The sequence below is a fragment of the Phascolarctos cinereus genome, unplaced genomic scaffold, assembly GCF_003287225.1.
Source record: "Phascolarctos cinereus isolate Bilbo 61053 unplaced genomic scaffold, phaCin_HiC Scaffold_726;HRSCAF=1367, whole genome shotgun sequence".
NCBI classification, from domain to species: Eukaryota; Metazoa; Chordata; class Mammalia; order Diprotodontia; family Phascolarctidae; genus Phascolarctos; species Phascolarctos cinereus.
In genome coordinates, this window is record NW_027556098.1 from 101,181,213 (window position 1) to 101,207,230 (window position 26,018).

The 26,018-nt window shown below is 38.2% G+C and overlaps 1 protein-coding gene across 5 annotated transcripts in view; it reads left to right on the forward strand.

Annotated features, from left to right (window-relative positions):
• Positions 1–26,018, forward strand: part of CD96 (CD96 molecule) — a 102,496-nt gene that overhangs the window by 17,585 nt on the left and 58,893 nt on the right. For all 5 annotated transcript variants that reach the window (XM_078146703.1, XM_078146702.1, XM_078146701.1 and 2 more), the window contains exons 4-6: positions 4,675–4,867; positions 15,926–15,981; positions 24,154–24,244. In XM_078146703.1, coding sequence (XP_078002829.1) covers positions 4,675–4,867; positions 15,926–15,981; positions 24,154–24,244 — 340 coding nt within the window. The remainder of the gene's footprint in view (positions 1–4,674; positions 4,868–15,925; positions 15,982–24,153; positions 24,245–26,018) is intronic.

A 26,018-nucleotide genomic window follows, 5' to 3' on the forward strand; every position in this document is an offset into this window, starting at 1 on the left:
ATTTGAACTCAAATCCTCCCGACTCCAGGGCTGGTGTTATATCCACTGTGCCACCTCACTGACTTTTTAATAAACATGACACAACACAGCTTTCAGAGAGATGCTTATTTACTGATTCAAAATGTGGATGTAATAAAAAGTTTGTTGGCTCATAATTTAAGGCCTTCAGAACACCTTATACTAACTATCAGATAGGCAAAAATGCCTTACTGGTTTAAAAAAGTGAACTCCACTCCCAAATGCCTTTATTTGTAATTTAGGTATAATTTCCAATATGGAAACATCCAGACTTGTAGCAAAAACTGTATCATGTTTTTTATGCTGTCCTCTGAATATATAACCTATACCTGGCCTATAGTAACTACAAGTTTCCTAAGTTAAATTGTAAATGAGCAAATATAGGAATTAAATAAATGATAGTTTCCATCTTGTCTTTCTTTTGGTTAGCTTGGTTGACTTAATTAGGCCATTTATGGAGAGATCATTGATTTGGAGATAAGCATGGAGGACTTAGAGGATAATCTTGTTTAGATGGCCTAGAACTAAAAGGAGATTACTGTTAGTAGATGGGGACAGAAGGTAGCGGTCTCATTTTACATACTAAGGCACAGAGAACAATTAAATATGTTCTCCAAGCTTCCTCGAAGAGTCAATGAGAAAGTCAGAAATAGATAACAAAGATCCCTAATGCTGTCCCCTACTGATTGTCATTTCCCACAGGATAACATCTTTAAATATTGCTTGCGATTTACGTTCTACACTTGATGAGGGACAAACTCATGAAAAGACAGGAAAATGTATTCTATTTTTAGGTTCTCAAATAGGCTTCTAAGTTCTCCTTGTATTCTGAGAAAGTGAGAGAAAAGAAAATGGAATATGGTTACCTTTAGAGGCTGAACATCCAGTTTGTGGATTTTCTTTTAACACCCCTTGCTGCTATCTGCTGGTCCTTTCATTGCTGGTGAACTCTTCCATAAATTGATCAATCAACAAGAAATTATTAAGTACCTGCTATGTGCTAGGCACTAGGCTGAGCTGTGGTGATAACAAAAACAGTGCCTGCCCTTGAGGATTCTGTTACAGGATTTGTGGAGACAACCAGTCTTTACTTTTTTAAAAGGATGTCTGCAGTTAGGAATAAACCAACCAGTCAACAAGCACTTGTTAAGCACCTACTATGTACTAAGTACTGTGAACATAGTAAATGAAATTGAGTAATGCTATACATTTACTTTTATCCACTAACTCTTTCCCCCATTAGCTAAGACAACTAAGAGATAGCTTGTTCTGAACAGAAAGGCAAGATTTTGTAGGGAAATGGAAAGGGACGTTGTCTTTCAGTCACCAAATAGCCTTCAAAGACGGAGGATTTTGTAAGCAATAGTCGAAGTCAAAGCATAAGAAGACTAAAGTCTAATGAAAAACATTTAATAGGCCATATAAAGATGAGTCTTTCTTATCATACAGGAAATTGTTTGACAGGCAATGTGGCATATTGCAAAGTGCACTGGACTTAGAAGCAGAAGAAATAGGTTCACGATCCAGTTTTGAAATTTCCTAACTCTGTTGTGACTATGGTTGTCAATCAATCAATGAGCGTTTATTAAGTTCCTGCTATGTACCAGATGCTGTCTTAAGTGCTGGGGCTACAAATACATATCAAAAACTGAAGTCATTATCTTTCCCTCCAAAGCCTTCCCTCTTCCAAACTTCACTATTTCTATCAAAGACACAAGGGTGTGCTGGAGCCATCTCTAACCTGGTTTGAAGAACAATTTAAACTTTTTAATTAAATTGAAATTTTAAGGTGAGCATTTATACCTCAGAAATAGACATTTATTACAAATTATGGTTACATTTGTTGTTTTTGTTGATTATCTAGACTTTAGAAAAAGAGGAGGGAAATGTTAATAATGCAGATTAAACTTAAATATGTGTGCATACATCCCCCTAGAAAGCCCGGAAACATTTTCTGTTGCTAAACATTTACCCATATACCGCTGTATTGCTCTATAAACATTGCTTGAGCTCACCAGGAAGGAGTTAAGTAGATTTCTTTGTTAAGGACCACACCTTAAATCCTCTGGCTTTCATTGATTGGCCAACAATGGCTAAAAGTGAACCTAATTAGCAAATGTTTCTGTTTTGGCCAGAAATTCTGAGTCTTTCCCCTTTCAGATTGCTTTTTTTTAACTAGGTAAAAAAGGCCATTCTTTGCCTCATTTCTTACCTAGCCTTAATCACTGAATGGGTGTTGCCTCAGACAAATTGAGACCTGAGAAAGACCTTAACTTAAATAGGCCAAGGTCTCCCACTCTTTCCAGGGCCACCTCCAGTCTTCTTGATCTGTATCTTGCCACTAAGCTCAGACAGCTCCTGAAGAAAAAGTGAGGCTGGTAACTTTGCACAGCTCTGCCTCACTTAAATCCAATTCACTTGCAAATCATGGCATCATCCCCTGATATCATGGTCCTCTTTGAGAATGAAGGACAAACAACAACAATCCTCATTCCAGTCTATCTTCCACTCAGTTGCCAAAGGGATCTTCCTAAAGCTCACCATTCAATAAACTCAAGTGCTTGCTGTCACCTTCAGGATCAAATACAAATCCTCTGTTTAAGTCCTTCATAACCTTTCATGTGTACTTCCTACCTTTCTACTCTTTTTTTTACATCTTGAACCCCCCTCAAATACTCTGTAGCTCAGTGACATTGGCCTTCCTGCTATTCTTTGCACAAGGCACTCCATCCCCTAACTGAACATTTTAGCTGACTCTTCCCTATTACTGGAATTCTCTCCCTCCTCATCACAACCTCCTGATTCCCTGGCTTCCTTCAAATCCCAGATAAAATTCTACCTTCCATTGGAAGTCTTTCCTAAGCTCCCCTCAATTTTTAATGCTTTCTCTATGTTTATTATTTCAAATTTATTCTGTGTATAGCTTGTGTATGGATAGAGATAGATTATGTATATGTGTATATGTTTATGTCCTATATGTATATATGTATTTGTTGTTTATATGTTGTCTGTCCCATTAGACTATGAGCTCCTTGAGAGCAGGGGCTATCTTTTACCTATTTTTATATCTCCTTTGCTTAGCACAGTGCTTGGCACAAAGTAGGTGCTTATTTATTTACTGACTGACTGACCATATACTTATATAACATATACTTATATTATATAATGCTTACTCTTTTCAGGCAGAGGTTTCTCAGGGTCTCCTCCTCAACCACTTGTGGAGTTTTATCTCTTAAGCTTGTAACTACAGAGGCCTTGCTGGGAACCCCTAAATATAAGAGTCTGCCTGGAAAGAAGTCAACCACTCAAGCCTTCTTTCAGTCAAAATAGGGAGATTTGTTGTAACACCAATAGGAATGGGCTAGATTTCTCAGTGAATCTGCAGCTTGATGAAGATGAGACTAATCCTTATATACAAAAAAAGGGGAAAAGGGTCAGTGAAAAGATCTTGATGAGATTAAGGAGTATCAAGTAAGCTAAGTAAGTAATCAAGTTGGGCTGTGGTGGACTAGATGCCTTGAAGGAGGCACCAGTGATCTAGGCTGATGAAATATATGGGAAAATTCAGGGACTGGGTTGCTTTCAAAGACATGGTCTTCTTCCTTTTAGGAGTCCAGGTCCCATCACTCCATCAGCCTGACTTTGGCAAATTAGCTCCTTCCATTCTAAGGCATTGTAGGGGGAAGAGAAAAAAAGCCCAGGGCTTGAGAGGGTCAGTGGCAGAAATACTGTAGAGATTCTGAATAGGGGAAGCCATAGAGGGAAGTCCCCATTAGTTAGTTATTGCCAGATTCTAGGACTAAGTCTGTGTGGGTGTATTGTGCACTGGATGAACTGGATCAGGGCTAACCTTTTGCTTCAAATAAATTCTCTTTGGCTTACAGGTGGAGCCTGGGCAGTTTCATATCTTCTCCCTCAGTTCCCTCTTCCCCTTTTTCCCTTGCTTTCTAGAGATGTGACACTATGTCTTTGAGTTGTGATGCCTCTTCCTGGAAAGAGATACTTTCTCTGAGTCTCAAAAGTTTATTTACCTTCCTGTGTTTAAATGTTTACTTTTTCTTCCCCAAGAAGAAATTGTAATGCTGCCATATATGCATATTATTATTATTGCTTAAATGTAGCAGCAATTGAGGAAACCAGATAGAGAGAGATAGATGTAAAACAATAATATTTTGCTATATTGAGGTCTTTGGATGGGGGTTCATGGCAGAGAGAATACTTCTACTGGGGTTCCCCTAGGCCTTGAGTCATACAGTAGTGACTGCTGTGATTAGCTAGAGGCAGGACCTCTGCTATCTTGCCTGGGCTAAATTGAGAGGAAAGTCACTCTTTGAGGAAAGGAGTTGAGAGAGTGGCTTAGGAAAGCCATTGTAAAAGGAGGCGTAGCACAGCCCACAAAAAGGTAGGGAGAAATGAATACAAGTGATTGACAGCTCTGCCTGCCTGCTACCAGCATAACCATCACGTCAATACCATTGATAAACTTAGAGGATTTCTCTTGAAATGATTAAATACTCATGGAGGGCAAAGACTGCTACATTTTGTATTTGTATCCCTAGCAGTATAGCATGGTGGCCTGACATTTCAGGCTCAATCAATGCTTGTTGACTGATTGACTTGATAACTGAAAATCAAATCTAATGATATTCTCAACAGGAGGAAAATGGAATGCAAGAAACTCTTTTCATCCACAACAACACCTTTCTGAAGAACAGAATTGTCCTACTTAAAAACCATGGACTCTACCTGTCGTCAGTTGAAATCTTTGATGACGATAGAAAGTTTTCCTGCCATGTTACAATCCAATCTGGCAAAATCCTGAAGAATGTCACCAGAATTAAAGTTTTTGGTAAGAACTTTCTGGTTCTTCTTTCAACCTCACTGGCATTTTCAGGTGGATCTCCTGTGTTTAACTTTGCCTTGCATTGTAGAGGGCAAGATTTGGTTCTGAGTAGTCCAATCAAAAACTATTTTGTCTCTCATATTCTCTATTTTGGATCAGGAAGTTAACAACAACAAAAAACTCAGTTAACAAAATAGAATAAAATAAAAAGCTGTAGTATTTACTTGTTAGCGGACTGGTGACCAATAGCTCATTTGTAACTCTGCTTTTTTTCCCCAATAGTATTGGAAATCATTTTTATTGTAATTGCTAAAAACCTAATCATATGGCATTGCTTGCTGGAGAAACAAGGCATAGCAGGTAGAAAGATATCATTGCTTTACCTCCCTCTATCCCCAGCCCCTAGTAGCCTTGGAAGACCAATTCCAGATATGTTGGAATGAATAAATATCCAAGCTCTTCCAAAAAAGTGACCTGTCAAGATTCCCATTTTATCATCTCTTGAGTCTTAGGAATATGTAATTCAACTCTAACTATTCACTGTGGTCTGACTTACAATGCAAAGATTTAGCAAGGAATAATTTCAAAAGACAATGAGAAAATTCTGTTGGACCATGTTACCCAGTGATGCAAGGAAAAATTAAATAAACAGAAGTCCTTGGTTTTGATTTCTTTCCATGCCTATGTTAACAAGGAATTGAATTCTAAAATGTGAATGTTGGGAGAGAAAGGGTGGAGAGAAAAGTAAAGTAGTAATATGAAATATCCATTATTATAAAATATTAAGAAAAAAATGAAAATCTGCTTCTGTAATTGCAAATATTGTTAGAGAGCTGTTGCTTTCTTTTGGCCCTACATGTGACGGAGCTGGCCAAAAATCCCTTGCTTTTATTTAGAATCTTATTCATTTCCTGTTATATATTCCCAAGGTGGTGTGGTGGATAGAGTATCGGGCCTGGAGTCAAGAAGACTGCTCTTCCTAAGTTCAAAATCTGGCCTCAGACAATACTAGCTATATAACTATGGGCAAATCACTTAACCCTGTTTGCCTCAGTTTCCTCATCTGTAAAATGATCTGGAGAAGGAAATGGCAAATCACTCTGGTATCTTTGCCAAGAAAACCACAAATGGGGTCACAAGGAGTCAAACATAACTGAAATGACCAAACAACAAAGAAGGAAAAACAATTGTAAGTTTAGAAGGGTGAGGAGGGCAAGTTGTAGTTATGACTCAAATTGCTTTACCTTTGTTCAGAGCAGTAACTAGGGTGTGAAAGCTGGGGCTTTGTCCCAGGTAAGAAATTTATAAAGTGTTGACCTCATCCTGCTTGTGCTGCCCCTGATGTCAGTGGTTCTGGTTTTGTCCATCATCTGTTCCCCTTAACAGGGTTATCTGCTCTCCCTTTGACTGCTGCACTTTCAACAATATGAAAACTTTAGACTGTTCTAGGATACATTTTCTTTCTCTGAATAACCTTCATCCCACCACTTGCCTTAGATAAAAAATTGTGCATGCATGTGCACACACACACACACACACACACACACACACACATACACACTTTTTTCCTTCCTTACATTATCTCAAATCATCGGTTTGAAAATAGTAGTATGTGTCAGGTCTCTGAGGAGCTAGAGGGTGTTTCTTTTTCTTTAAACAAAAAAAAATATTCAGGATTGCCACCATTTCAAAATTATTGACTTATTTATTCAACAGTCTATCAAGTTCCTGAAATGAAGTTTTACCCTAATACAAGGTTCTCTGCATTTTTGTAAATAGACCAAAGCAACCATCCAGAATATGGATAAAATCTAAATTCTTGATTTTGGCAGCATAATCATCATTAGCTGACGTTCCTCTGGCTATGGCTCAAAGTAGTAATACTTCTGACATTTAAATCTCCTATTTTTGTGTTTTGTTTTGTTTTATAAATATGTCTTTATATCATTGCTGATGTTTTCCATCAGTTTTTTACTATGTTTTATCTCTCTACTTTTATTGTTTGTCTCCACAGCATTCTCATTCTTTTTATAAAATATTGTATCAGGCCAATCTATGCCTGACATTTTAATTTGTATTTATAGCTGGCTTTACCCATTTGCATATAGGCAAGCCAAATTATGATTATGCAAGGATTCCAATCTGGTTCCATCACATATCCATCCATGCATGTAAATTCTCTGAATCCACTTTGACAAGCGGAATTGCCTGTGGAAATTCTCTGGTGAATGTGGGTGAGTGACATGAAGGTACGAATGGTGAAGATTATAAAGGATGAGAATAGTATAAGGACTTCGCTGAGTATGTATATGTGTATGGATTTAGTTAAATAGTAAAATAACCATTGCACAGTGATAACAGGGGTGCTTTGGTCAAAACCTAATCCATATACTGCAGTGCATTAGAGAGAGTGCTAGGTTTGGTGTTGCCACTACCCTAAGGAAGGCACTCATCACCTCACAACTAGATTGTTCCAATAGGCTGCTGGGGGTCTGCCTGTCTCAAGTCTGTCTCCACTTCAATCCATCCTCCATTCAGCCACAAAAGTGATTTTCCTAAAAGACAAGTCTGATCACGTCACACATAACTGCTACACCACCCCACCTCATCCTGTTCAATAATCATCACTGGCCTCCTACTGCCTCCAGGAGCAAAGAAAAATGCTCTGTTTGGCATTTGAAGCCCCACATAGCTTAGCCCCCACCTACCTTTCCAGTCTTCTTACATCTTCCTCCCACAGACAGACTTTTTTAATCTAGTGATACTGGCCTCTTGACTGTTCTGTGAACAAGATACTCTGTCTCTTGGCTCCAGGCATTTTCTCTGACTGTCCCCCATCCCTGAAATGCTCTCTCTCCTCTGCTTCAACTACTGACTTCCTTGGTTTCCTTTTAAGTCCCAATTAAAACCCCACCTTCTATAGGAAGCCATTCCCAACACCTTCTAATTCTAGTACCTTCCCTATGTTAATGATTTCCTATTTATCATGTATAGAGCTTGCTTCGCATATATTTGTTTGCATGTTGTCTCCCCCATTAGACTGTAACCTCCTTCAGGGCAGACACTGTCTTTTACCTCTTTTTATATCCCCAGCACTTAGCATAATGCCTGACATATTTTGTTGTCAGTTATTCTGTTGTATCCAACGCTTCATGGCCAGTAGACCACATCATACCAATACTGTCCATGGGGTTTTCTTGGAAAGATACTGGAATGCTTTGCCATTTCCTTCTCCAGCCCATTTTACAGATGAGGAAACGGAGTCAAACAGAGTTAAATGACTTTCCTGGAGTCACACACCTAGTGTATGAGGACAGATTTGAACTCAGGTTTTCCTTAATCCAGGCCCAGCACTCTATCCACTGAGTCATTTAGTTGCTTATTGATTGGTTATTGATGTATTTGGAGACAAAGGAGCTAGGTTCATTTTTTCCTGGATTATGCTCACTTCGCTCAGCATCAGTTCGTGTAAGTCTTTCCAGGTTTTTCTGAAATCTGCTTGCTCATCATTTCTTATAGAACAATAGTATTCCATTCCATTACCACTTGTTCAGCCATTCCCCAACCGATGGGCATCCCCTCAATTCCCAATTCTTTGCCATCACAAAAGAGCTGCTATAAATATTTTTGTACATGTGGGTCCTTTCCCTTTTTTTTTTATCATTTCTTTGGGATACAGACCACTAACAGAATCAAAGGACTGATCAAAGGATTGCTGGATCAAAGATATGCACGGTTTTATAGCCTTTTGGACATAGTTCCAATAGCTCTCCAGAATGGTTGGATCAATTCACAACTCCACCAACAATGCATTAGTACTCCAATTTCCCCACATCTTCTCCAACATTTATCATTTTCTTTTTCTGTCATATTAGCCAATCTGATAGGTGTGAGGTAGTACCTCAGAGTTGTTTTACTTTGCTTTTCTCTAATTAATAGTGATTTAGAGCATTTTCAAAAATATGACTATAGATAGTTTTAATTTCTTCATCTGAAAACTGCATTTTCATATCCTTTGGCCATTTGTCAATTGGGAAATGACTTTTATTCTTATAAATTTGACTCAGTGCTCTACGTATTTTAGAAATGAGGTCTTTATCGGAGACGCTGGCTGTACAAGTTGTTTCCAGCTTTCTGTTTCCCTTCTAACCTTCGTTGAATTGATTTTCCTGTGCTTTTGTCCAGTTCTTAATCCACCAAACTTAATCTTATAGTGATCCGCTAAAGATCAGGAGGGCAGTCCAATTCTCTCCAACTGTACTGACCTGGAAGACACCTTGATTCCTTGTACAGAGTAACCTAATACATTAAAATAAATATGAAAACTCTGTAACTACCCATTCCTACCGTTTCGAAACCTCTGATACTTACTCTCTCTTACCTTGTCTCTTACCAGGCTTTGGCTGATTTCAGCCTCCTGAGACTGTGGTCTCCAGCTTACAAATGAGAGACAAAGAGGTCCATCAATCCTCTTGCAACACTTTCTTTGACATCCCTGTACCCTTTGTCTCTTGATTCAAGAGTCTCTAGCCCCTCAGACTTTGGAAGGGAGTTAGCTGTCTATCACAGGTTCAGACCTTGAGCTCAAAATGAAGTCAGCCTTAGCCCAGGGACAGTCTGCCTCATTGATAAACCTGATCCCTTTTAACTTCGTACAGTGGCTCCTTTCTAAGGTTGGTCGTTGGTCCTTCGATTCTGCCAGTGGTCCTTTGCTAATGGACATATTCAGGGATAGGCCCTTCTCTCTTATCTCTTTGAATTAGATACTAATATTAATATCTGTATCAACTTCATTCATGCAACTTACTCCTAACTAGGTAAAATACTAAGATGCTCCCCATATTTTTACAGCACCAGAGAGTTAAACCATGACTTACAAGAAAGTATCTAGTCTTAGTTTTAAAAATGCCCTGACTTGGGGCAGCGATGTGGTGCAGTAGATAGAGAACCAGCCCTGGAGTCAGGAGGACCTGAGTTTAAATCTGGCCCCAGATACTTGGCACTTACTAGCTATATGACCTGGGCAAGTCACTTAACCCCATTGCCTAGCCAAAAAAGAAAGAAAGAAAGAAAGAAAGAAAGAAAGAAAGAAAGAAAGAAAGAAAGAAAGAAAGAAAGAGAGAGAGAGAGAAAGGAAAACAACAAAAATGCCCTGACTCTCACAACTGAAAGAATTCTATCATCTCTTATCTTGTCCTGGCTCAGCTATGATCCATTGGATACTTGGAACTTTGATGTGTTTCCAGAACTCTCTCCTCAAGGGTTTTTGGATTTGCTTTCTGACAAGCTTGAGTGTTACCACATATATTAAACCAGAGTTCTTAACCTGGGATCTAGGAACTTAGGATAGATAAAGATATAGATATAGATAGGGATAAATACAGACACGTGTTATAGAGATATAAAGATTTTTAGATATTTATATTTCAAATATGCGTTTTGATCTTTTTATTTCAATATAATTAATTTCTTTTTTAATCCTAAGTACATTATTTTATACATTCAAGGACCCAAGAAAGAATCCATAGGCTTCACTAGAGGGCCAGAAGGATCCATGACACAAAAAAACTTAGGGACTCTTCCTCTAAAATGAGCTGTACTCCTGGGGACTTCCAAGTTATACTGTAGCTAGACTCCTCCATAAGGTCTAAAATCAAGCCAGTCCCCCAGACTCCTAAAGGGCAGAGGGATTGAAGTCTAGCCAATCCTTCTAGTTTAGTGAAGGCTGATCTGAACCAGACCTAGGCTCCTAATTCTCATCATTAAATACAAGGGCTAGGATTGGGTCCACACTAAACAAAATCAGACAGCTATCTGCTTATAGAGAGTTTAGATGAAATCTCTGTCATTTGCCTCAGTGACCTCTGCTTCTCTGTAGGATTTATCCTCAGGACTTCATTCAATTAGCATAATTTATATTGTTAATCTGTGGTCTTTTAGAATGGTTTCCACTGTTTTCAAAGATGTTTTGAGATTTGGTTTTTGTTGTTTTTGTTGTTAATGTTATTGTTTTTGCCAGTTATAGTGATGGTTATATATTCAGACTCTCTCACTAAAGTCTCCTTGGTTCATATTTTCAAAATGTTTGTTTGGAACAGGGAGTGCGTGTTAAGAATAAAGAATATACATATACATGCATACATACATACATACATAACAGAAGGGATTAAGAATTTATATAACACCTATTATATGCCAGGCACTGTGCTAAGTACTTTTACAGATAACATCTCATTTGATCCTCAATTGCTCAATGAATCCTTAATTCTGGGAGGTAGGTGCTTTTATTATACCCATTTTACAGTTAAAGAAACTAAAGCAAATAAGTTTAGTGACCTGCCCAGGATCACACAGCTTGTGTCTGAGACTAAATTTGAACTCAGGTCTTCCTGACTCTAGGCCTAGTACTGCACCATCAGCTAGCTGCCTCATACATGCATGTGCACATCATGTACTTATATACATACATGTATACACAAACACACATGTGTATAAATTTCCATATGCATGTGTGTACATTATATGTTGAAAGGAAAATTGTTTGAGCTTTCATCCTGACTAACAAGGCAAAACACAGAAGTTTATTAAAGGAGTTTATAAATTATTATAAATTATTAAAGGAGTTTATTAAATTATGTCAAGGTAGCAACACACTGACAGGCTGATCACTGGAGGTCAGCAATGGCTTCAAGGTGGGGCCAGCTTTTATTGATAACTTTTGTAATGAGATAAAGACAATTTGGATAGGTCCACGTCATCATAGAGTCTGGGCCTTTGAATCTCAGTTTCTCCCCAAACCAGGAGTACAATTTCCAGGTACAGGTATGGGGTGACTTGGCCATGTGACACATATCAGTGATGCCTCCCCCAATACTTATTGACAAGCAGCTCTGGGAACAGTGAGTCACTGAGTCAGCACAACTTTTAGGATATATTTGTATGTGTGCATACATATACATGTATATGCATGTATGTGTGTGCATGTACATATATGTGTGTATGTGTATGTCCATAGAAATATATTACATATAAATTTTATGTGAAATTAATCTTAACAAGCATTAACCTAACCTATGATCTTCACTCCTTTAGACTCACTTTCTGACTGAACTTACCACCTGAGTTGAAAAGTCTAATTAGGAGTTGGTTTGGGAGTGGGATCTTTCTCTAAGAGCCAATAGGAACCACAGTTAAGAAAGTCACTTAACATCTCTAGGCTTCAATGGCCTTATCTTTAAAAGTAAGGTGTTGGACGAGATCAGGAATAAACCTTTGATCTGCAAATTTTTTATTTTTATAACTGTATATTGGTTTTCTTTATAATCATGTATTTTACTTTGTGCATTTAAAAACATTGTTCTAAGGAGGTGTTCATAGACTTACTCAATTAACATTTATTGAGTACTTAACTATTGCGAAGCACTATACTAAGCTGGGAACATAAATACAAGTAGAAAGACATTCTGTAACCACAAGGAATTTACATTCTGATGGCAAAAGACAATGCATAAATGGAAGCTGAAGGAGGGGAAGACAAAAGACATAGGAAGAATGGAGCACAGTCTGGAGATGAATGATACCTGACTGGACTAGGCACCCTCCGGAAATGGGGGCTCTGGGAAAAACCATCAGATAGGAGGGAGAGGCCACAGAGGTGCTAGAATGTCAGATGTGCTTTTGACACACAAAAAAGTAAGAACCCCTGGACTAGGTGATCTTTACAAGGTCTCTTCTAGCTCTAGAATTCTATGATTATTTGTACCAAGACTCACCTCTCTAGGGTTGAGACCTCAGGACATCTCTTTCCTGCTCACCACCATTACTAAGTAGGATCCCTTCTGTTCTCCCTATTCTTCCTTCTTGCTGCTATTGTCAAAGTTCCGACTGTCTGCCTTGCTGCTATTAGCTGAGAACAAAAGATTCTAAACTAAAATGATTTAGGAGGTTTATTAAGTCATTCAGCAAAGGGGAGACCTGAAAAAGTGTGACCCACTGCTGCTAGAGTCTGTAGGTTATACATTACATAGGATTCAAACAGAGGAACAAGGAAAGAGTAATGGATTGGCCAACAAACAGGCAGTTTCCAGAAAACAAACAAACAAACAAACAAACAAGGGTTGTTTGAGATACAGAATGGGACAAAACTCTTCACACTCCTTGAATCAATCTTTGATTCTGACTTGGTTTCTGATCAGCATAACCTATGTTCTGAGTTAAGCATTAAACATACCTGGTCTCTAAACAACAAGTCTGATCTCTCACCTTTGCATGGCTAAGTTCAGACAAGGCCAGAAAGTTTTCCCACCACCTCCCAGGACTTCCACCAAAACTCACTTTCCTTCCCCACATGGTAGACCCCAGCTTCAGTGCCCCATCCTGGAAAACTCTCAGCCCTTTCTCCCCAAATATTTGGTTCCCTAGAGTCCTTCCTCTCTATTCTTCTTCCCGTTCCACTCCTTTTCCCCACTGTACCCCAACTCCAAAGATTCTAGATCAACTCCTTACTCCAGGTAGATCCTGGGACAGAACAACAGGCATGTGGTCAGAGAATAAAGAGCAAAACCATCAGCCAGGAACTGAAATTCTCAACAAAGGTGAAGATGGGCCTGAAGGAGGAGAGAGGAAATATACAATATGCAATAAGGTATTGTAAGAGTGGCTGGGGTGATTGCCAGCTAATCACTAAGCAGAGAAAAGGTGCCAATTTAATGATCTTCCTCATCTGGAATGGAAGGTGTGGGAGCTCAGAATTAGAGGAGGTCTTTACAGTTACAGCAAACCACAATCACTTTGGTAACAGTAACTTTTACAAATGAATATTTACTTCCAAAAATATAATCACAAATATACAAGCTTATTCCCACAAAGCAAAGGAGACATGATCCTACTCACCCTTTGCACCTCTGCAGTCTCTAGGAAGGGGAAGAAGATTAGGCTCATAACTTAGCATGGTTCCATAGAACACAGTCCCAGTTTCAAGTCCCAAACCCCCTTTGAGCTTGAATCCTAGGCACCTTGGTTTCTTAGGGCTTCAACATAGAGCAGGCTGCACCATCCCACTTGTAATCCTGGGTCCAAGGTTACCATGGTTCTCAGGTCCTATGAGGATCGCCTCTGGCACCTGAAACTGAGGACAAACACCATAGACAAGAAACAAATACACCAGGCCCATTTTTCAGAGATTTTTCTTTTAAAAGTTGTGGAATATGATTGCGGTACTACTAAGCTGTAAGAAACAATGAGTTCAATGATCTTAGAAAACCATGAAAAAACTTGTATGAAATAATGAAGAACAAAATGAACAGAACCAAGAGAACATTGTATACAGTAACAGCAATATTGTTTTAAGAATGACTTTGAGCAAATAAGTCATTTCACTATTATAAACACCCAAATTAACTATCAAGGATATATGAAGAAGGACTATCTGTATCCAGAGAAAGAACTGATAAATAGAAGTATGTATAGAATAATTTTACATATATACACTTATTTGTGTCTGTAGTAGCCATCTTGGAGTGGGGAGGAAGGAAGACAAAAAAGGAAAAAAAAGGAAAGTTACATGATAACTTTATTATATACTTAAGAGGAATAGTAAGTTGTACATAATAGATTTGCAGTTTCATGTGCAATCTTTTTTTTTTATTATACTATGTTATGGAATACTTGTTTCATTCTGTAAATTAAAAATAAAATAAATCAAGGGAGAAGAAAAAGAGAGGACAGGAAACTCCTTCCCCTCTTACCAGTTCAGTTCATGGAATCCATGCTGGGTTCAGCAGACAGGAGATGCCAAAAAGAAAGTAACCAAAAGATGGCAGAAAAGAGAGTACATAGCTCAGTCTTTTTTTATTTTTAAAGACACAGGCAGTGGGTTTCATGTTAGGAAACTGAGCATGTCAAAGGGCCCCTCAAAGCTGTCTCCAGGTTAGAACTGACTGTGCCCAGAGAAGCTTGAGTTAAACTTTAATACACTATAATTCCACTGGTATGGAAATCTCCCTCCATGGCTGCAGACCGAAGCCCTCTCCATGCCTGAGTAAACTGTCTTTGTGAGTTACTGTGGTTGAAATAATTCATTCCTTGGCAGTGAACTCTGTGGAGATGAGCTTCTCCAAATTTAGCTAGGCTGAGATTCTCAGGACTGGCATAGGGTGGGTCACCAGGACCATACTCCAAGCCTTTCCAGCTTTGGAAAGTTTTCCAGAGTTTGTCCTCCACTGTCATAATCTTCAAGAACTCAAAGATAATCATTATACCATGACAAGGCAGGAAAGCTTTAGCAGAGTACAGCAAACTTAAGTTCTAGATTTCCCAGAACAAGGAAAGAACATACACTTTTAATCAGATTTTACAAAATAAATATCCTAATTTGGGTTGACATTGGGGTCCCTGTTTCTGTGGGAGAGGGAAGCTGGTTAGGGGGTGAGTTTATGCTAAAGTAAATGAGATAGAAGCCAGAAGCAATGGATAAGTGTAGTATAAAAGGGAGTTCACCTTGAAGGGAGTGCTATTTCCATTGACCACACCAGAGGGTGAGAGTAGTGAGATAACTGAGGAGCAATTACATAGGAGGAAGAGAGGATGTGTTTGGGTTGAATGAGAATTCAAGTGGAGGCAGCGATTAAATTAGATTAAAAATATTTATGAAGCTCATATGTTGAGTAATTGAGATACAACACTGAAAAATCATATGCTCGTTTTCAAAGGATTTATATTCCATTTATTTTTACTCAATTGGGCATTATTACTACTACAGAACTTGTTTGTATCAGGAGAAGGCAGGTGAATGAGGCAAATAAAGATAGAAGACATAATGGATCTAGAAGCCAAAGTCAGCACCTGTGGGACAGCAAGGAAAAGGTCATGAAGAGAGCATATTGGGAGAGGGGATCAAAGGTAAAGAGGCAGAGGGTATAGGCCACAGAAGGTACATACATACACACACACACACACACACACACACACACACACACACACACACACACACATGAGACCTGGCCCTAACAGGCCATATAAAATGATCTTCAGCACAACTAATCGTGTTTGTATTTTCCTTTTAAGCCAAACCAGAAATCTCTATGAACATGCAGAACAGCTCCACTGATATCTTGGAAGAGGTAAGTAACCTAAAAACTTTTTATGTTCATCAAGAGCATTTTCACTGAAAGATTTGAGTATTAAGTACTATTATCAATTAACTATTAAGAAAGAAGGAAAGAGAGTGGCTGTGTTGTCACTGTAAGAGATGAGCCAGACCTGCTGCTGGTTGTTGTTTTCAAAGGGTCTGGGCACTCTTTTCCTCCCATTCTCCAACTTCTTTCGGAAAGATAGTTTCTGTCTACATTTTTTTGTTTTTAGTGGTGAAGTAGATACAGAGTCAGATCTCCCTCAGTCTGTTTCCTTTTCTGTAAATGGGGCTGATAATAGTATCTTCCTCTCAGAATTGCTGTGAGGATAAAATGAGATAAGGTTTGCAAAATGCTTTGCAAACTTTTGAGTGTACCAAAAGTCTTAGTGCAATTTTAAGCTTTAGTAGCTGTTGTTATTTTGGCAACATAAATTGAGTTGTGAGAATGAAACATTAGCACAGATTTTATTCACACCCGCTTTATTTCCTGTTTCTTCTTCCTGTTATATTAATTTGACTTCATAAGAGGTAAATGGATCCAAGAACTTGGATTCTTCTGCAATGATCCAGTTATAAATTCAAGGTTCTGGAGTGGTTTATTCTTTGATTGGAGGCAGCTGAGTGGTCCAGTGAACTGAGTTCTTGGCCTGGAGTCAGGACAACCTACATTAAAATTTGCCCTCAAACACTTACTAGCTGTGTGATCTAAGACAAGTCACTTAACTTCTATCTGACTCGGTTTCCTCAATTGTAAAATTGGGGTGATAATAATAGCACCTAGTTGATAGGGTTGTTGTGAGGATCAAATAAGATAATATTTGTATGGCACTTTGCACAATGCCTGGCACATACTAAGTACCTAATAAATGCTTTGTTTTCTTCCTTCCTTCCTTCTTTCCTTCCTGCTTTCCCTCCCTCCTTCCTTCCTGCCCAAGAGTTGCAGAGAGAAGCAGAGGAAAAGAGTGAAAGTAGAAAAGACAGGCTATAAGCCTAGGTCCTCTGACTGTAAATTTGATTTATTCTGCCCAGCTGAGCCTTAGGGAGGGGTCCCACACTTTTACCCAAGTTCCAAGATCCCACCAGTATAGTGGATTCCATAGCAGAATGAACATGGCTGATACCTCAGAGTGCATGAACACATCTGGCTCCTGGTAGACTTGACACAGTTTCTTATATGCCCCCTGGAAACCATGCATAAGGAAACATACAATGAACAGCAACTCAAAAAACATTCACTTTTCTTCATCTGTTTAGACTTTCAATCAACTAGTTCTTTCATTTCTTTGTCCTTCTCATGATTCAACATGATCATCTTTAAGAATGTTCTCATTTTTCACTTCAATTTTGGGGCAAAATTTAGAGAAACCTAAAAAAAATTCCATGTATTCCGATGATAAAAAGGATGGGAAATGAAATTGATGCAGAGGGACAGTCATGATAAAATTCAAACATAACAATCCAAGAGAATGATTTTTTAAAATTCTACAACCTCAACTTGACAATGCTCCCCCTCAAAAAAACCCAAAAAATAAAACCACTTATCCAAAATTATTTGCATATACATATATGTTGTACATAATAATACACATACATATAATATATATACACATATGTGTGTATATATATGTATATACACACATATAGAAATATTAGTTAACAAACATTTCAAAAGCAGTGTTGTGCCAAAAAATAATTGGCTTTATATAATAATATCATGGGGATAAAAATGTTGTGAAACTCCTCAATGCGAGGATTTTCTACACCTACCAAGAATTCCCTTCATGAATGAAATCATATTCTAGACCATAGTCTACGTTATCAATAAAACAATACTATCAATGATGTATGTTTCAAAAGGCAAGTTAGAATGAAAATAAAATTCTATGAGTCATTAGGTTTCCATCTGTTTTAAGCTAGATAAGCTTAATTAGTTCAAGTAGGAAAAGACCTTCCTAGTTTTTAGATGAGAGTCAGATCTTGAGTGGCCTATGACATTTTACATGGTCCTTTAAAAAAAGAAGAAGAAGAACACAGGCACTGAGGGGGGAATTAAAAAAAATAGGTCATTGTTTCTGTAGTCAAGATGCTTACTGGGAGAGGGACCACTTCTCTGGAAAGTATGTTGGATTGGAAGTCAGAGGATATGTGTTAAAATCCTATCTCTGGTAATAAAATCTGTGTGATCATGGGCAAACTACTGACCCTCTCTAGACATTAGTTCTTGACCTGTGAAATGAGATTGGACAATTGTCCTCTAAGGTCCTTTCTAGCTCAAAGTCTCTTGAGCTCTTACAATCCAGTGGACGGAGGGGAAACAAGAGTCAACAATAAAATGGCAAGGAAAATTTCTCCCTCTCCCCACCAGCCAGACTCTTCTGAATTTTCTCCTACAAAAATATTTTGATTTTCTGATGTAGAAAGACATTTAAAGTGAATATAGAGGAAAATTTGGTGGGAAGGAAGTAAACTCCTTTTCCCTCAACAATGGAAAATCAAATGAAAGGAAATTAATCAAAACTAAGCTTACCTCAATGGGGAAAGAGACCTATGGCTGAATTCTCTCTTCTTCAAGTAACTATATAGAAGAAGATGCTTCAGGCTAAGTTACAAAGCTGGAAAATATGGCCACAAAAATGAATATAGGGAAATGTATAGAGGGAAAACTGCTTTCCCTTCTAGCACCTTACTTTCTCCTGGGGGAATAAAGCATCTTCAGATAAGTAAAGATAAGGTAACTTGAAGAGGGAGGAAATATAAAAACTGGGGTGATCAGGAAAGGCTTTCAATGGGAAGTGTTACATTAGTCATGCTCAAAAGAATCCTAAGAAACAGAAGTAAGGAAGGAGTGCATTTCAGGTACGGGGACATTTTATACAAAGGCTAGGAACGCAGAACACCAAGTAGACTGATATCATTGGAATAGAAAGTACTTTAAGGAGCCTGATGTGAAATCAATCTGGAAAGATTGACTGGATTGAGATGATGAAGGGCTTTACATGTTAAGGTGAAGACTTTGCATTTTCTCCTAGACAAAATGGTGAGCCCTGAAGACTTTTGAGCTGGGGCATGACATGATCAGAATTGTTTTAGAAAGATTATTGGAGTAGCTGTGTGGAGAAAAAAATTGGAAAGCAGAGAGACTGCAAGCAGGAAAAACAATTAGATGGCTACTATGAAATAAAGCTGAGAAGTAATGAGTACCTAAAGTACCTGATGGCTGTATATGAGTGGGAGACGGGGGCATATGAGCCATGCGATTCATGTTCATTTGACAAGATGTAGAAACTTGTCACTCATTCAAATGTAGCAGTGATATTTCATCCAATTTTTTCCTCTGTCCTTCCTTTTACCTTTTTATTGATTTCTCAAGTCCAAGAGGGAGCTTTTAAATCTCTAAAGTGGTAGTCTAAGGGTGAAGTATGGGTTTCTTCCCTAATTATATTTGGCTTGAAGCATTAAGTAATATTAACTTTTGTTTTTTAAATAATGTCTTTTGTATAGTCAGTCTGACATATACCTTGCATACCTATGTATATATTCTAATATCCACCCAATAAAAATGTTTATTATATGTATTTAGAACATATACTTAGATTATATATAGGTATATATTGATATACATCTAAGTATATAATCTAATATCTTCTCCCACACACACAAAATTTAAGCTTCTTGAGACTCCAGAAACTATTCTATCTTTGTCTGTATATTCCTAGCATCTGGCATAGTAACTTTCACATAATAAATCCTTCATAAATGTTTGTTCAACTAATGGAATTATCATTTTTTAAAATTTATTACTCATATGGTAGATAAAGAGTTTGAATGGTGGAGTAAACCAGTGGTGTCAGACTCTAATAGAAATTGGGGCACTAAATTGTACATAAAGATTCCTTCAGCTGAATATTGACTTAGAAAACCACATATTAATATGGTTGTTGTTCAGTCATGTCTGACTCTTGGTAACCCCATTTGGGGGTTTTTTGGCAAAGATATTGGGGTAGTTTGCCATTTCCTTCTCTAAATCATTTGACAGATGAGGAAACTGAGGCAAACAGGGTTAAGGTATTTGCCCAGGGTCACACAGCTTAGTAAGTGTCTGAGGCCAGATTTGAACTCAGGAAGATGAGTCTTCCTAACTCCTGGCCTAGCACTCTATCCACTTCACCACTTAGCTTCCTCCTCCTCCCCACCTCCTGCCAATTTCCCCATTCAAAGCCTTTATAGCTTCTATGGAACCAGACAGAGCTTACACTTCAGTGACATATATTTCAAGAGCCCAAGGTTACTTCCTGACTGGCATGAAACATTAGACTAGGTCTTCCGTAGGTAGACTATTTAAAGTCCCTCACTCAAAAAGAAAGAGGAAAGGAAAGAGAGAGAAGAGTTTTCCAGGACTATTTGGAAGGCCTGTGGTAAATGTTCACCCCTCACAGACACAGTACAGAGTGACCTCCTATCTCTGTTCTTACAGCATATTCCGGATCTGATCTGAGGAGGCTGCATCTGAGAGAGAACAGATGGCATTCTCCCATGATTTAGTCAAGCCATCATTTTCTCCTTGTTAATCACCGTGTGGTTCATGAATGACAGACAGTAAATTAAACTAAGATCACAAACTCTATGCTCATGGACAACTTAGTTGACCCTCCCCAAGCTAGACACCTCTTTTTTTTCCAACAGGCAGAATATATCATCTCCCATTACCAGTAATACTTGGGGTCAAACACAATGAACCCTGGATAGGGAAAGAAGTATGTAGTTCACATGGCTTAGTTGACTGATGACAGCTAGATAACAACGTGGGGCATAGGTAGCACAGAACATTGGGCATGGAACCAGGAAGACCTTAGTTCAAATACAGCCTCAGACGCTTACTAGCTATGTGACCCTGGACAAGTAACTTAACTTTGTCTGTGTCAGCGTCCTCAACTGTAAAATGAGGATCACAATAGCGCCTACCTCCCAAGGGTTGTTATGAGAATCAAATGAGACATTATTTAAAAAAAACAAAAGTTAATATTACTTAATGCCTCAAGCCAAATATAATTAGGAAAGAAGTCCATACTTCACCCTTAGACTGTTTTACCCTTCATGCCACAAAGGGCAAATAAGACATTTGCAAAGTGTTTGGCACATAGTAGCTGCTATGTAAATACTTGTTCCCTTTCTCCTGGTCCATTGTATGGAGAAGCAGACAGAATTAGGAGATCTAGGTTCTATCTGTAATTCTGCTATTGAATTGTATGTACCATAGGTGTCTCAAGCAAGTCTTCCTAATTCCTATAAAAAGCTTTGTAAAAATTTGAGCCATCCAGAAGTGAAATGGATTACCAGGAGGTAGTGGGGGGAGGATAGGATAGGAGAAGTTCCTCTCATCCAAAGTCTTCAGGCAATGACTTTGAATGACTAAGTCATTTTGACTACTATAAATAACCAAATTAAAAATAAAAGACATATGAAGAAAGATACTATCTACATCCAGAGGAAGAAATGATAAATAGAAGTACGTATAGAATAATTTTACATACTTATGTAAATATATGTATATAAATATATACATATGTATACACACCTATTTGTGTCTAATGGCAGCTCTAGGGAGGGGGAGAAGAAAAAAGGGGAAAAAGAAATTTACATCATAGTTTTATTGTATATTTGAAGGGAATAGCAAGTTGTACATGGTAGACTTAATGTACAATCATTTTATTTATTGTACTATGTTATGGAAATGCTTGTTTTGTCTCTTGAATTAAAAATAAATAAATTTAAGAGAAAGAAAGAAAAAAAAAGTCTCCAGCAAAGTCTGGCTGGTGATTTACAGAGTAAGTCAGTCAGTCAATTTATAAGCACCAGGCATGCCCTTGTCCCTGCTGCAAAGGGGGGCTATTAGGAAAAGAGAACGTGAGGATGTAAAAAAATGCTTGGATTCAGAAATGAAGGAAGAAGGAAAAAAAAAACTTAAATGAAAAGCAGAAATATTTTAATGGAGCTTATTCTTAGCACAGATTTCTGGGCAGAGATCTGGCCCTCCTATCTCTTCATACAAAGGCTGGATTGTTTTTGTAACATTGTCCCAAGTCCCATTAATTACAGAGCTACTTGGGCTCCAGAGAGTGAAGAAGGCTTCCGGGGTGGACTCTCTTTGGTGAACATAGACAGTAGCCCAAGATGGGCACGTATGGACTGGTTGTGAACTGCTTTATTGGAGAAATCATCTCTAAATTGATGAGATCATAGATCCATTTGAGAAGAATATTTAAAAGGCAAACAAGTCTGAAGAAATTAGGCTTTCTTACCTTAGTGTGCGTTTATTTGATCAGATTACTGTCCTACTAACACTTAGCTGAGATCCATTGCTCTGATTACTCACTCTTCCCTGCCCCCAACTAACCCCTCCCCATGAGCCCAAGCAGAGCTGCTGCAGTGAGGGGTTTAAGGCAATATAAATATACTTGGATATTGGGATGAGGTGCACAAGAAGGTAGAGAAATTCAGGAAGGGAGGTGGTAGGGATTTTGTTTTGTTTTGTCTGCCATGCTAAGACAAACCACCTATTTTGAAATAATACTGTCAAGTCCTGAAATAAATGAAATTCATAAGTGGAGAAATAAGGCATCTTTAATCAAGATAACAGGGTAGCAAACCTTCCATCCTGGGGGATGTCCCATCAGAAGACCTACAGGAAAGGTTCTTATACTTTTAGGAGAAGAGTTGGTGGTCACATTAGGTAGCAAGGCCTGGTCATGAGATGCCAGCTGCCCTTGGGAATCTGAGCAAGGAAAACCACTTTCTTCTGGCTGTTTTATCCTTCATGCCATGAATCCCAATGGAAGGGGGTTAGGACATCAGAACCTACTTTGGATGGTGTGGTCTGGCTCAAGCTGGCTTTGTTTACAAGGAAGGGTACCAGGGTGGGGACCTAGGGAGTGGCTCAACTCAACCTAATCTAAAGTAGTAGGAATGCAATGACATTACTGGAATTCTGATATTACTAGGATCATTAAGTGGGAGTGGCAAGTAATATTACAATTGATATTAAAAATTTTACTGTCAATACCTAGGGAATGATCCTGGACCAGAAAAAAAAATCTCCCTTTTCTTTCTTTCGATGGGATCCTCAAACTAATACTGTTAGCATATTTTAGCCACTTTCACTACAGTGGATAAAATAGACAACTAGAATTGCAGGCAAGAAAACCTTGAGGTTAAATCCAGTCTTGGATATTTACTATCTATGTGACTTTGGGCAAGTCACAATGTCTCTGAGACTTTTCCTCCTCTGCAAGGGTAGGACAAATAGCCCCTACTTCATAGTATTGTTGCACAGGTCAAACAAGGTAATATATGTCTAGGACTTGCAAAACTACTATTTTTAGCTATACAAATATTAGTTCTTATTTCATTGATATGGCTATGCTGATTGATTGAGTATGGATTAAATATGCTTTTATGAGAGGCAGTATGGTATAATGGAAAGAGGAGCCAAAACAAGGGCCTTGACAAAGTCTTGACTTTGATACTTGACTGTGTGATCTAGGCAGTCACTGACCTCTTACCTCAATTTCTCCCTCTGTAAAATGGACAGAATAATCCATAGATTACTGGAACTTCCTCAGGACTGTTGTGAGGAGAAGGGGTTTGTAGAAATGTATGACAAATTCCAAAACAATTAAATTAAAAGCAAACATTGGGAGACACAAATGATCTGTAATTTGGGGATTGTCTGTACATGGTATCCCAAAAGTCAGCTAGGTGGTACAGTGGATAGAGTACTGAGCCTGGAATCAGGAAGACTCATCTTCATGAGTTCAAATCCATCCTCAGACACTTACTAGTTGTGTGACCCTGGGCAAGTCACTTAACCTTGTTTGCCTCAGTTTCCTTATCTGTAAAATGACCTGGAAAAGGGAATGGCAGATCACTCTGGTATCTTTGCCAAGAAAACCCCAAATGGGGTTACAAAGAGTTGGACATGACTGAACAACAACAACATGGTCTTATGGGACACCCAATATTTATTAGAAAGGATGCTGGGAAGAAAAGTCTACTGGCTATAGAAGTGCCAAGATTTGAGTGTTACCAGAAGGACAAGAAGTCCCAAACCCCCATGCAATCAGAACATATCAGTGATTGTCTCTTTGTTTCCTACCTGCTGCAGAAAAATTTTAACTGTTTGGTGAGGAATGTGTTCCCCATGGCTAACCTCTCATGGTATATGGATGGAAAGCTTCTTCAAAACAAAAAAGAAGGTGAGAAAATTAGTCGATGAAAATGTTTGTAAAAGACAGATGGGCTAGAGTAAAAGCCAATGTCATTGGCTAACCTGCTCTTGGCATTCAAGGATCATTCTGATTCCAAGAAAAACATATTATTGCCTGCCAGATGCTTTTAGGTACCTCAGCTTACACCTTCGAGGAGGAAGAAAACATTTTCCAGCATAAAAGAAGAGTGGTTGAATTAATCAAACCCAGGCAAATATGCTAATCTGTTTTTGTTTGTTTGTTTAACTATAAGTAAAGAGAAATCTCTTTTGTAAACCTACGGAATTTTCTCAGGGTGATAATATTTAGTTAAATAAGTGTTCACCAAATAGTTACATTATTTATAATTCAATTAACTATTGATTGTTTTAAACAAATCAAAAAAAAGAGATAGCCCCATTTTTTCCTGTCAAAGAGTTATAAAGGCTAGGGAGGGGTAAGGGACCCCATATTCCAAAGAGAAGGGCATAGTTTGGAGCTATTCCTGGGACAAAAAAACACTTCCATCAAAAGGATTAAAAAGAGAGCCAGGTGAGCTAGGTGGCACAATGAATACAGCACCAGCCCTGTAGTCCTGAGGACTTGAGTTCAAATCCAGCCTCAGTCACTTACTAGTTGTGTGACCCTGGGCAAGTCACTTTACCTCTATTGCTTCTCCCCCCAAAAAAACAAAACAAAACAAAACAAGGATTAAAAGGTACTCAACAGTAATGCACACTGAAGACAAATTCAGCTGATGAGAAAGGAACGTATGTTTTCTATGGGGAGCCCAACATGACAGACTACATAAGAACGTCTCGTTTCAGCTACCTTAAAGCATAGTTCTTCCACCTGTCATAATTCTTTCCCCTTCTACTAGCTACCTTAAAGCATAGTTCTTCCACCTGTCATAATTCTTTCCCCTTCTACTAAGATAATTATGTCACAATGTCTAAAGTGCTTTACTGGCAACAATCCCCATCCTTGACATTCAAATATTTTACACACACACACATGCACTTACACATACATATACCATATACATATATATATATGTATGTATGTATGTATGTATGTACGTATATGTATATGGTTGCTATTGTTGTTGTTGTTTCTAATTTTAGAAGGAAATAAGCCCAGGCAGTATTGCATAATGGGTAGAGTATTCTACCTGTCAATCAAGAAGACCTAGATTCAAATTCTCTTTCAGACACTTGTGTGACCCGAGGTTAAGTAACTTAACCTTTCCAGGCCTCAGTTTCCTCATCTGTAAGAATGAAATTTGGATTGGATAACCACCAAGATCCATTTCACCTCTTTATGACTCTGTGAGTTACTGTAATGTCTCTCAAAGCATTTCTCTACCACTACTAGTTGTATAATTAGTCAACATTTAAAAAAAAATTCAACTGTAGCAGTGAGTTTCACTAGATTCTGCAATGAAAAGAAATTCTTTCATGACCTATAACTGTTCACTTCACTTCAAGCCAGGAGTTGTTAAGGGGTGTGTGTGTGTGTGTGTGTGTGTGTGTGTGATGGACCATTTTGACAGTCAAGTGAAGCCTATACACTACATTTCAGAATAGCGTTCTTAAAAATATAAATTAAAATACACAAATCTACAAAAGGAAACTCATATTAAAATACAGTTGTCAAAATATCTTTTTTTTCTAAATTTCCAGCCCCCATAAAATCTCCTTAGGGATTCTATGGTCCTCAATTTTCTATGCTTTGCTTTCAGCCATCACTCATTTCTCAGGTCTGTAGCTGTGGCTAAAAGGCC